General features: G+C 61.5%; 1 protein-coding gene across 1 annotated transcript in view; it reads right to left on the bottom strand.

Moving 5' to 3' along the window:
• Positions 1-232: 232 nt before the first annotated feature.
• Positions 233-11,337, bottom strand: part of FBN3 (fibrillin 3) — a 77,275-nt gene continuing 66,170 nt past the window's right edge. Inside the window, exons 51-64 of the mRNA XM_056512648.1 lie at positions 11,005-11,130; positions 10,291-10,410; positions 9,344-9,466; positions 8,613-8,744; positions 7,192-7,317; positions 6,625-6,831; positions 5,849-5,974; positions 5,133-5,255; positions 4,579-4,695; positions 4,083-4,211; positions 2,889-3,008; positions 2,195-2,426; positions 1,445-1,613; positions 233-812 (exon numbers count right to left, since the gene is read on the bottom strand). Coding sequence (XP_056368623.1) covers positions 438-812; positions 1,445-1,613; positions 2,195-2,426; positions 2,889-3,008; positions 4,083-4,211; positions 4,579-4,695; positions 5,133-5,255; positions 5,849-5,974; positions 6,625-6,831; positions 7,192-7,317; positions 8,613-8,744; positions 9,344-9,466; positions 10,291-10,410; positions 11,005-11,130 — 2,225 coding nt within the window. The 3' untranslated portion in view covers positions 233-437. The remainder of the gene's footprint in view (positions 813-1,444; positions 1,614-2,194; positions 2,427-2,888; positions 3,009-4,082; positions 4,212-4,578; positions 4,696-5,132; positions 5,256-5,848; positions 5,975-6,624; positions 6,832-7,191; positions 7,318-8,612; positions 8,745-9,343; positions 9,467-10,290; positions 10,411-11,004; positions 11,131-11,337) is intronic.

The raw sequence follows: 11,337 nt of genomic DNA, 5'->3' as shown, positions 1-11,337 counted from the left end.
CCCCAGGCAGTGACTGACCCCAAGGTGACACTCCCCAGGCTGTGACCCCAAGGTGACAGTCCCCAGGCTGTGACCCCAGAGTGACACTCCCCAGGCTGTGGCTGACCCCAAGGTGACACTTCCCAGGCAGTGGCTGACCCCAAGGTGACACTCCCCAGGCTCTGGGACTCTCCCCAGGCAGTGACTGACCCCAGGGTGACACTCCCCAGGCAGTGGCTGACCCCAAGGTGACGCTCCCCAGGCTGTGGCTGACCCCAGGGTGACACTCCCCAGGCTGTGACCCCAAGGTGACACTCCCCAGGCTGTGGCTGACCCCAGGGTGACACTCCCCAGGCTGTCCCGGCGGCGGTGGCAGGAGAGGAGCCCGCGGCTGTTCCGGGCGGGGCAGGGGCGGGGGCAGGGGCGGGGCTGCCGGCTGGGACGGGGCTCTGGTGCCTTCAGTAGAGCTGCAGCTGCAGCTTCATCCTGAGCGCCTGGCCCAGCTGCCCGGCCGGGGGCTCCGGCTGCTCGCCGGCCGCCAGTTTGTGCAGTTCCCTGCGGCGGGGCAGCGCCACGCTGACGATCTCCAGCCAGTAGGTGCCCGGCAGGATTTTCTTGCGGGCCAGGTGCAGGAAGCTGAGCCCGTGCTTGTGGTGGATGCGGAACAGCCCCCGCTCGTTGCCCTGGGCGATGCTGTAGCGGACGCGGTTCTCCAGCGGCTCCAGCGCCGGCAGCAGCTCCAGGATGTGCTCCTGCCGCGCCAGCTCCGACAGGTTCAGCGCCATCCACAGCGGAGCCTCCACGTCCATGCTGGCCAGATTGACTGCCTGCTCCTGCTGGGGGCGGGCAGGGGTGAGGGGAGGGGTGTGGGCTGGGGAAATTCAGCCCTGAGTCAGGGAAAGCTCAGGGGAAGGGGGGTTTGGCTGGGGGAAATTCAGTCTCACATCAGGGTTTGAGTTAGGGAAATTCAGCCCCAAAATCAGAGAAAGCTCAGGGGAAGGGGGGTTTGGTTGGGGGAAATTCAGTCTCAAATCAGGGTTTGAGTTAGGGAAATCCAGCCCCAAAATTGGAGAAAGCTCAGGGGAAGGGGGGTTTGATTTCGGGAAATACGGATGAGCTGCTGGCTCTGCCTGAGGGAACAGGATCCACTCCAGGCCCCATTCCTGCAGGGATCCAGCTCCTGCCCTGGTGCTCTGCTCCCTCATCAGGTGCCCTGTTCCCCCACCTGGTGCCCTGCTCCCTGCCCAGGTGCCCTGCTCCCTGCCCAGGTGCCCTGCTCCCTGCCCAGGTGCCCTGTTCCCCCACCTGGTGCCCTGTTCCCCCACCTGGTGCCCTGCTCCCTGCCCAGGTGCCCTGCTCCCTGCCCAGGTGCCCTGTTCCCTGCCCAGGTGCCCTGCTCCCTGCCCTGGTGCCCTGTTCCCTGCCCAGGTGCCCTGCTCCCTCAGCAGGTGCCCTGCTCCCCCACCTGGAGCCCCTCGGTGCCGTTGGCGCTGCGCCGCTGCCGGCCCCTCTTGGGGTACCCGTTGATCTTGCACTCGTAGCAGGTCTCGGGGGACAGCAGGTTCTCCTCATCCTCCTCCTGGGGTGCAGGCAGGTAGGGACCCTTCCCAAATCCCAAACCAGAGATGCAGTGGCTGGGGGCAGGAGAGCAGGGAGAGGTCAGAGCCATGGACACAAGGGAAATGAAAATGTCAACACCCATGGACACAAGGAAAATGGAAATGTCACCAAGGGAAATGGAAATGTCACCACCCATAAACCCAAGGGAAATGTCCCCATCCATGGACACAAGGGAAATGGAAATGTCACCAAGGGAAATGGAAATGTCATCACCCATGGACCCAAGGAAAATGGAAATGTCCCCACCCATGGACTCCAGGGAAATGTGTCCATCCATGAATCCAAGGGAAATGTCAACTTCCATGGACCCAAGGGAAATGGAAATGTGATCACTCATGAACCCAATGGAAATGTCCTCATCCATGGACCCAAGGGAAATGGAAATGTCACCACCCATCAACCCAAGGGAAATGTCCCCATCTGTGAACCCAAGGGAAATGGAAATGTCCCCACCCATGAGCCCTGGGCAACAGGGCAGGAGACACAGCTCTGCACGGGCTGCAGCAGCTGAGAGCTCCCTGTGCCGCATTTCCCTGGAATTCCCGGCTGGGAGTGGCCCCTTACCCTGCCCCCATTCCCAAGGACCGGCCCTTACCCCTGCCCCGCCCTGAAGTAGCCCCCGGGGCAGCCGCACAAGTAGCCGCCGTCCGTGTTGGAGCAGCCGTAGCTGCAGGGGCTGCCCCCGGCCGAGCACTCGTCCACGTCCTGGCAGCCCCCGAAGGCCTGGTCGAAGTCGAAGCCCGAGGGACAGACGCACTTGAAGCTGCCCAGGGTGTTGTAGCAGGAGGCAGAGCCGCAGGCAGAGGGGCTGGAGCACTCGTTCTCGTCTGCAGGGGGGCGTGCAACGGGGGGTGGTGGGGTCGTGGGGTGATGGGGTGTGCCCCACAGCACAGGTAACTCGCACAGGTACAGGATACAGCCCACAGGTACAGGGTAACTCGCACAGGTACAGGATACAGCCCACAGGTATGGGATACAGCCCACAGGAACAGGATACAGCCCACAGGTACAGGACACATCCCAGAGGAACAGGATACATCCCACAGGTACAGAATACACCCCAAAGGTACAGGGTAACTCCCACAGGTACAGGATACACCCCACAGAATGCACCCTATGGGTATAGAATGCACCCCAAAGTATGGAATCCCTCCCACTGGCACAGAATGCACCCCACAGGTATGGGATCCTTTCCACAGGAATAAGATACACCCCACAGGTACAGAATGCACCCCACTGGCACAGAATGCACCCCACAAGTATGGGACCCCTCCCAGTGCCCCACTCACCCACGCACTGGTTCCACTGGTAGTGCTGCACGTAGCCCTGGGGGCAGCCGCAGCGGTAGCCCCCGAGCACGTTCTGGCAGCCGTGCTGGCAGCGGTGGTTCCCGTCACACTCGTCCACATCTGCACCGGGACCAGGGACTGAGACACTGCCCCTGGCCCCTGTCCTGGGCTCAGGGACACCAGGGACTGAGACACAGCCCCTGGCCCCTGTCCTGGGCTCAGGGACACCAGGGAATGGGACACTGCCCCTGGCCCCTGTCCTGGGCTCAGGGACACCAGGGAATGGGACACTGTCCCCTGTCCCCTGTCCTGAGCTCAGGGACACCAGGGAATGGGACACTGCCTCTGTCCCCTGTCCTGGGCTCAGGGACACCAGGGAATGGGACACTGCCTCTGTCCCCTGTCCTGAGCTCAGGGACACCAGGGACTGAGACACTGCCCCTGTCCCCCTGTCCTGGGCTCAGGGACACCAGGGACTGAGACACAGCCCCTGGCCCCTGTCCTGGGCTCAGGGACACCAGGGAATGGGACACTGCCCCTGGCCCCTGTCCTGGGCTCAGGGACACCAGGGGCTGAGACACTGTCCCCTGTCCCCTGTCCTGGGCTCAGGGACACCAGGGAATGGGACACTGCCTCTGTCCCCTGTCCTGAGCTCAGGGACACCAGGGACTGAGACACTGCCCCTGTCCCCCTGTCCTGGGCTCAGGGACACCAGGGACTGAGACACTGCCCCTGGCCCCTGTCCTGGGCTCAGGGACACCAGGGAAAGGGACACTGGCCCCTGTCCCCCTGTCCTGGGCTCAGGGACACCAGGGTCTGAGACACTGCCCCTGTCCCCTGTCCTGGGCTCAGGGACCCTCCTGGCACCCTCCAGGCTGCTCCTGTGCCCTGCTCTGGCTCTGCAGGAACACCTCCAATTCTGGAGCTGAGACACCCCCAGACAGCCCTGCTGGGCTGGTCCCTGATCCAGGTCAGGCCTGGGCTGGTCCCAGCTCTGCTCTGCCTCAGTCTGAGCTCCCTCCTGGTGGAATTTGGGACCATTCCCTTCCCCAAGAATCATCCAACCCAACCCCAGCCACCCAACAATCTCACCCTGGCCCTGCAGCATTGCCCAAACACCTCCCAAATCTCCCATCTGCCCTGAGGCTCTCCAGAGCCTGGGGGTGCCCCGGGAGCCCCAAACCCCAGACCCACCTTCACAGTTGACCCCGGAGCTGTCCAGGGAAAATCCCTTCTGGCACTCGCAGTTGTAGCTGCCCGGGGTGTTCAGGCACTGCCCCTTGGCCCCACACAGCGAGGGCTGAGCTGTGCACTCGTTGTTGTCTGCAAAACACCACGAGGGGCTTGTGGCCTCCTGGAATCCACCACTGACCACCTGGAATCCATCCCTGATCACCTGGAATCCACAACTGACCACCTGGAATCCACCCCTGACCACCTGAAACCCACCCCTGACCACCTGAAATCCATCCCTGACCACCTGGAATCCACAACTGACCACCTGGAATCCATCCCTGACCACCTGGAATCTACCCCTGACCACCTGGAATCCACCCCTGACCACCTGGAATCCACCCCTGACCCTGTGGCCAGCTCAGATGGTGGGGCTGAGCCCAGGCTGAGTTGTGCAGGGCAGGAGCTGTGCAGGAGTTGTGCAGGTGAGTTGTGCAGGTGAGGAGCTGTCACTCACCAATGCAGGACGAGTGGTGCTGGGTGAAGCCAGGGGGACACTTGCAGTTGAAGCCCCCGATGACATTGACACAGAGGAACTGGCAGTTGTGCTGCTTGGTGGAACACTCGTCCAAGTCTGAAGGGACAAGGAAAAGCTCTCAGTTTGTCCCTGTGGGTGCACAGGACCAGCCCCAGGAACCCTGAAATGCCCACAGGAGAAGCACAAACCCCTCCCCACCTCAGGGTAACATCTGGCAGATGCAGACAATGGCAGGCACAGCCCAGCCTGGCTGGTGACAGTGCTGGGCACAGCCTGGCTGGTGACAATGACAGTGGCAGGCACAGCCCAGCCTGGCTGGTGACAATGACAGTGGCAGGACATGCAGCTCTGAGCTCCCTGAGCAGGATGTGCTCTGCAGCCCCCAGGAAAGAACCAGGAGTGTTTTTTCCCTGACAGACACACCTGCAGTGTCACACCTCGTCCCCAGCCCAGCGTGCCACCTTCCCCACCTTCCTGCTGCTGTTTTCCCTGTCCCCTGTCCCCCAGGCAGCTCCCTGCCCCTCCTGCTGTACCTTTGCAGATTTTGCCATCCTCCTGCAGGATGTAGCCCCGGGGGCACGAGCACTGGTAGCTGCCCTCGGTGTTCTTGCAGATGAAGTTGCAGGGCTTTGGGGACTGGTTACACTCGTCCAGATCTGCACCCCAGGGACAAAACACATCAGGCAGGGTCCCCTCCACCCCTGGACCTCCCATTCCACTCCTGGACACAATGATGTCAGATTTGGGGCTCAGGGTGAGATATCCCCGTGGATTCTGGCACTGCTGGGTGTGTTTATCCCCATTTTCACCCTGCAGGTGAGCAGAGCCAAGGGCTTGGGGGAGCAACTCAGTTTGAGCCAGCACAACAAATCTGGGAGAAATCCTGCAGAGAGACAGAGCTGTGATTCCAGAGGTGCCTTTCTGGCCAACATCTGGATTTCCAGCACGGCTGTGGAACCAGCTGTGCTGCCTGGAGTGGGGTTGGCAGGTCCCACATTTCAGCTCAGGATCCCATTTCCTTGCCAGGAAAACAGCCTTGCTGGGCTCAGGGAAAACAAGAAACTCATTTTTAAAGGGTTAAACCTTTTTAAGGCGTTAAACAAAACCTCGGAGGTGCGACACACCCCGGAACAGGGCGGGGCACCCAGAGCCCCGCAGCCCCGAGGGAAAGAAGGGCGGCTCCGGGGCAGGTTAAACCCCGAGGGAGGGGATTCCCGGGGATGCCGGGGCCGTGCCCCGCCCGGCTCACCCTGGCAGGCCGTGCCCGTGATGTCCGGGGTGTAGCCCAGCCGGCAGTGGCAGCGGAAGGAGCCGATGCTGTTGATGCACTGCCCGTTCCTGCACAGGTTGGGCAGCACCTTGCACTCGTCGATGTCTGTGCAGGGAAGGAGGGAGGAGCTGTCAGTGCTCACCCCCACCCCAAAAAAAAAAGCTTATCTGGTGTTTGTTATCACCCAGCTCAAGCAGGATAAGGTCTTGGGGTTATTTTGGCACCCAGCTCTCCACTAAATAAACATCCCTCTGCTAAAGTGGGAGCTGCAAAGATAAACTGGAGTTGTGGCTGAACTTTCACAAAGCAGAAATGTGCTGCACGTTCCCTGGAAATGTGTGGGGCTTCTCCCCAGAGGCTGAGTGAAGGACTCTGTCAATTATCATCATTCCCATGCTAAGCTACACTGGGCTCCTGATCAATCCTATTTCTCTTGCCACCTTTAACACCTCGATATCTGCACAGTTTCTGTTCTGCTATAACCCACCAGCACTTCTTTTCATCTTATCCTGTGCAATGAGTAATTCTGATTAAGATCTTTCATCTGTTACATCCTTTGTTAATAAATTACCCATTTTTATAATAACTATGATGAGACTGCCATCCTTAGACCTCGAAGCCAAAAAACCCGAGGCAAGGGCTGGCCTGAGGCTCCCCCTCTCCCCACACCCCCAGAGATCCAGAGCCCCATTGCCAGGGGGGCTTTGCAGAGGCTCCCTGTCTGCTCCAGGGGATTTTCCCTGTTCCTCTCTCACCTCTGCCATCCGTGGAGTAGCCAGGGCCGTGGGGACACATCTTCTTGTAGTGGGCAGTGCCAGGCAGGGGGCACAGCTCGCACTGGGGGCCCCAGCTGCGCCCGCTGTTGCAGCAGCACTCGGACTTGGTGACCAGGTTGCGGTTGGTGGAGGACATCTGGCACATGGTCTGCAGCACCTCGGTGAAGCAGAAGCCCTGCCGGGTGTCTGGGCACACAGAGGGACACAAACCCGGCAGCTGAGGCAGTGCCAGCAGCAGGGGATGGAGCAGGGTCGGGGGGGTTGGATAAAGGTGATGCTCCAACAACTTCCTCGCCCAGGAGCAAAGAATCCCAGGATGGGCTGGGTTGGAGGGACCTTAAATCCCACCCAGTGGGATGGCAGGGACACCTCCCACTGCCCCAGGCTGCTCCAAACCCCGTCCAACCCCGCCTTGGGCACACCCAAGCTGCTCCGGGCACCGCCAGCGCTCCCACGGAACAATTCCTCCCCAGTATCCCAAATATCAGCAGGGAGCCGCTCCCAAAAACCGCGCGGAGCTGCGGGGCGGGGCTGCAGCCCAGTTACCGATGCACTCGGTGCCCGAGGCAGACGCTTCGAAGCCCTCGTTGCAGTCGCAGCGGTAACTGCCGGCCGTGTTCACACAGCGCCCGTTGGGGCAGATCCCGGGCTTGGTCCTGCACTCGTTCTCATCTGCCGGGAGGAGCCACACACAGCCCTGCTGAGCCAGGAATGCACCTCCCCGAATGGAACCCCCGAGGGTCCCTCCCGTGCCTTTGGGAGGAAACTCCACCAGCCCTGGGGGAATATCCACCAATTCTGGGGAAAATATCCACCAGCCTTGGGGAAAATATCCACCAGTCCTGGGGAAATATCCACCAGTTCTGGGGAAATATCCACCAGTCCTGGGGAAATATCCACCAGTTCTGGGGAAATATCCACCCATCCCAGACCTCTCCCAGAGCAGAGGCCAGAATTCCAATTCCCTGCCTTGCCCATGCTCCAGCTGCTGCTGGGATTGGATTGGATTGGATTGGATTGGATTGGATTGGATTGGATTGGATTGGATTGGATTGGATTGGATTGGATTGAATTGGATCCAAAAGCAGCTCGGCACTGACTCAGAAAAACACATGGCCCAGGGCTGTGTGGCCCTGGGGGTCCCAGGGATGGACAGAGGTTTTGTGTGTCCGGCTGGGACACTCAGGAAGTTGTGACAAGTGGGAAAACCCAGGGAGGAGCCCGAGGATGTAAAACAAAGAAAGATGTAAAGCAGAGAAGGATGTAAATCAAAGAAGGATGCAAAACAAAGAAAGATGGAAAACAAAGAAAGATGGAAAATAAAAAAAGATGGAAAATAAAGAAGGATGTAAGACAGAGGATGTAAACCAAAGAAGGATTTAAACCAAAGCTCTGTGGAGCTAAGAGGACCCTGCCCAAGCCCAGGTGTGCCCCGTACCTGTGAAGCCCTGTCCATGCCCAGGGGTGCCCCTGGTACCTGTGCAGCCCTCACTGTGCCCAGGTGTGCCAGGTGTGCCCCGTACCTGTGCAGCCCTGCCCATGCCCAGGTGTGCCAGGTGTGCCCCGTACCTGTGCAGCCCTGCCCATGCCCAGGTGTGCCCCATACCTGTGCAGCCCTGCCCATGCCCAGGTGTGCCAGGTGTGCCCCGTACCTGTGCAGCCCTGCCCATGCCCAGGTGTGCCCCGTACCTGTGCAGCCCTGCCCATGCCCAGGTGTGCCAGGTGTGCCCCATACTTGTGCAGCCCTGCCCATGCCCAGGTGTGCCCAGGTGTGCCCCGTACCTGTGCAGCCCTGCCCATGCCCAGGTGTGCCAGGTGTGCCCCGTACCTGTGCAGCCCTCACTGCCCCCAGGTGTGCCAGGTGTGCCCCGTACCTGTGCAGCCCTCACTGCCCCCAGGTGTGCCCAGGTGTGCCCCGTACCTGTGCAGCCCTGCCCATGCCCAGGTGTGCCAGGTGTGCCCCGTACCTGTGCAGCCCTCGCCGTCGGGCCGGCGCTGCATGCCAGGAGGGCAGATGCACATGAAGGTGCCGATGAGGTTCTTGCAGAGCATCCCCCGGGACTCACAGTCGTGCAGCCCCTCTGCACATTCATCCAGATCTGCAGGGAGAGCCATGAGAGAGCCCTGCCAGTCCTGATAGCCCTGCCAACCCTGCCAGCCCCAGCCCTGCCAACCCTGCCAACCCTGCCAGCCCCAGCCCTGCCAGCCCTGCCAGCCCTGCCAACCCTGCCAGTCCTGACAGCCCTGCCAACCCTGCCAGTCCTGATAGCCCTGCCAACCCTGCCAGCCCCAGCCCTGCCAACCCTGCCAGTCCTGACAGCCCTGCCAACCCTGCCAGCCCCAGCCCTGCCAGCCCTGCACTGCTCCATCCATCCATCCCTGCAGCCTCGGACCAGGTTAAAAAATATCATGGAATGAGTTGGGCTGGAAGGGACTTTGAAACTCATCCAGTGCCATAGACACCTCCCACTGCCCCAGGGTGCTCCAAGCCCTGTCCAGCTTAGTTTGGATAATTCAGGGATCCAGGAGCACCCTCCCCACCCTCCCAGGGAAGAATTCTCCTGCCAGCAGGACACCGAGGTGGGTGGTGGTGAGAAAAGCCGGTGCAGAATTCCCACCTTCCCTGTACACACCTGGCCAAGTGCAGGGGCTGGGGGCAGCCTGGGCTGTGCCCTGCTGGCTGCACCAGGGGTTTTACCTCTGCACATCCTCCTGTCCTCCCGCAGGGCGTAGCCAGAGGGGCAGGTGCACTCGTAGGAGCCGAAGGTGTTGATGCAGCGGAAGGCGCAGAGCAGGGGGTTGAGGGAGCACTCGTTGATGTCTGCAGGGAGCAGAGCACACAACTCACCTGGCTGCCCTCCTGGGCACAGCCACCCTCCCTGGGCACAGCCACCCCTCCTGGGCACAGCCACCCTCCCTGGGCACAGCCACACTGCCCATGGCACAGCCACCCTGCCCTGGGCACAGCCACCCTGCCCACGGCACAGCCACCCTCCCCTGGGCACAGCCACACTCCCTGGGCACAGCCACCCACCCCAGGGCACAGCCACACTCCCCAGGGCACAGCCACCCACCCCAGGGCACAGCCACCCCTCCTGGGCACAGCCACCCTCCCCTGGGCACAGCCACACTGCCCATGGCACAGCCACCCCTCCTGGGCACAGCCACACTCCCTGGGCACAGCCACCCCTCCTGGGCACAGCCACCCCTCCTGGGCACAGCCACCCTGCCCACGGCACAGCCACCCACCCCAGGGCACAGCCACCCTCCCTGGGCACAGCCACCCTCCCTGGGCACAGCCACCCTCCCTGGCATCCCTCCCAGCACAGCTTTGTCCCACCAAGGCCTCCAGCTGTGGTGTCCCCCTGCAGAGGGACAGAGCCCTGGTGCCCCAAGGGTGGGAATGGGCTGCTGCTCCTTGGGGAGGGGGCCCTGGCATCACCCAGGGCTCCAGAAGGCAGAGAGGAGCCTCATCCAGCTTTTTTACACCATCCATGGGGGGCTGGCCCAGGCAGGGACCAGGGGGTCCCCCAGATTCCCAGTGGGGTGGCAATGAAGGGACTGTCCCCAGGCAGGGATCAAGGTCCCAGATTCCCAGTGCTGTGACAATGAAGGGACTGTCCCCAGCTGTCCCCAGGCTCTCACCCTCACAGGTCATCATGGGCCCTGGCTCGAAGCCCTCGTCGCAGGCGCACTCGAAGCCTCCCACCACGTTGGTGCAGGTGCCATTGCCACAGGGATTGCCAATGGAGCACTCATCCGTGTCTGGGGGCACAGCAGTGAGGAGGAGCAGCGGCAGGAGGGGAAGGGAAGGGAAGGGAAGGGAAGGGAAGGGAAGGGAAGGGAAGGGAAGGGAAGGGAAGGGAAGGGAAGGGAAGGGAAGGGAAGGGAAGGGAAGGGAAGGGAAGGGAAGGGAAGGGAAGGGAAGGGAAGGGAAGGGAAGGGAAGGGAAGGGAAGGGAAGGGAAGGGAAGGGAAGGGAAGGGAAGGGAAGGGAAGGGAAGGGAAGGGAAGGGAAGGGAAGGGAAGGGAAGGGAAGGGAAGGGAAGGGAAGGGAAGGGAAGGGAAGGGAAGGGAAGGGAAGGGAAGGGAAGGGAAGGGAAGGGAAGGGAAGGGAAGGGAAGGGAAGGGAAGGGAAGGGAAGGGAAGGGAAGGGAAGGGAAGGGAAGGGAAGGGAAGGGAAGGGAAGGGAAGGGAAGGGAAGGGAAGGGAAGGGAAGGGAAGGGAAGGGAAGGGAAGGGGAGCAGCGATTTCTTCCCAGCACACGGACACTGATCCATCACCTCTGGAGGGAGGGGGACACAGCAGGAGGGAGCAGCAGGGAGCAGGGCACCCCCCCAGAGCCCCCCCAGAGCCTCACCCACGCAGTTGACCCCGGTGTAGTCCAGGTTGTAGCCGAAGGGGCACTCGCAGCGGAAGGAGCCGTCGGTGTTGATGCAGGCACCGTTGATGCACACACCCAGGTTCTCCGAGCACTCGTTCACGTCTGGAAACAGAAAACGAAGCTTTAGACAGCCACAAACTGCCCTGGCCCCCAGGACTGACAGGGGAATGGAAAATGAAGCTTTAGACAGCCACAAACTGCCCTGGCCCCCCTGGGGATGCTCAGGAGTTTCAGCTGTTCCTCTCCAGAGCTGAGGGGTGAACTCCCAGTGAGCAGTTTTGGGGTTTAGGGGTGTCCAGCCCCCAGGAT

The sequence above is a fragment of the Oenanthe melanoleuca genome, chromosome 28 (assembly GCF_029582105.1).
Source record: "Oenanthe melanoleuca isolate GR-GAL-2019-014 chromosome 28, OMel1.0, whole genome shotgun sequence".
Lineage (NCBI taxonomy): Eukaryota > Metazoa > Chordata > Aves > Passeriformes > Muscicapidae > Oenanthe > Oenanthe melanoleuca.
The sequence above is the reverse complement of the archived record's forward strand: the minus strand, read 5'-3'. Positions and strand labels throughout refer to the sequence as shown.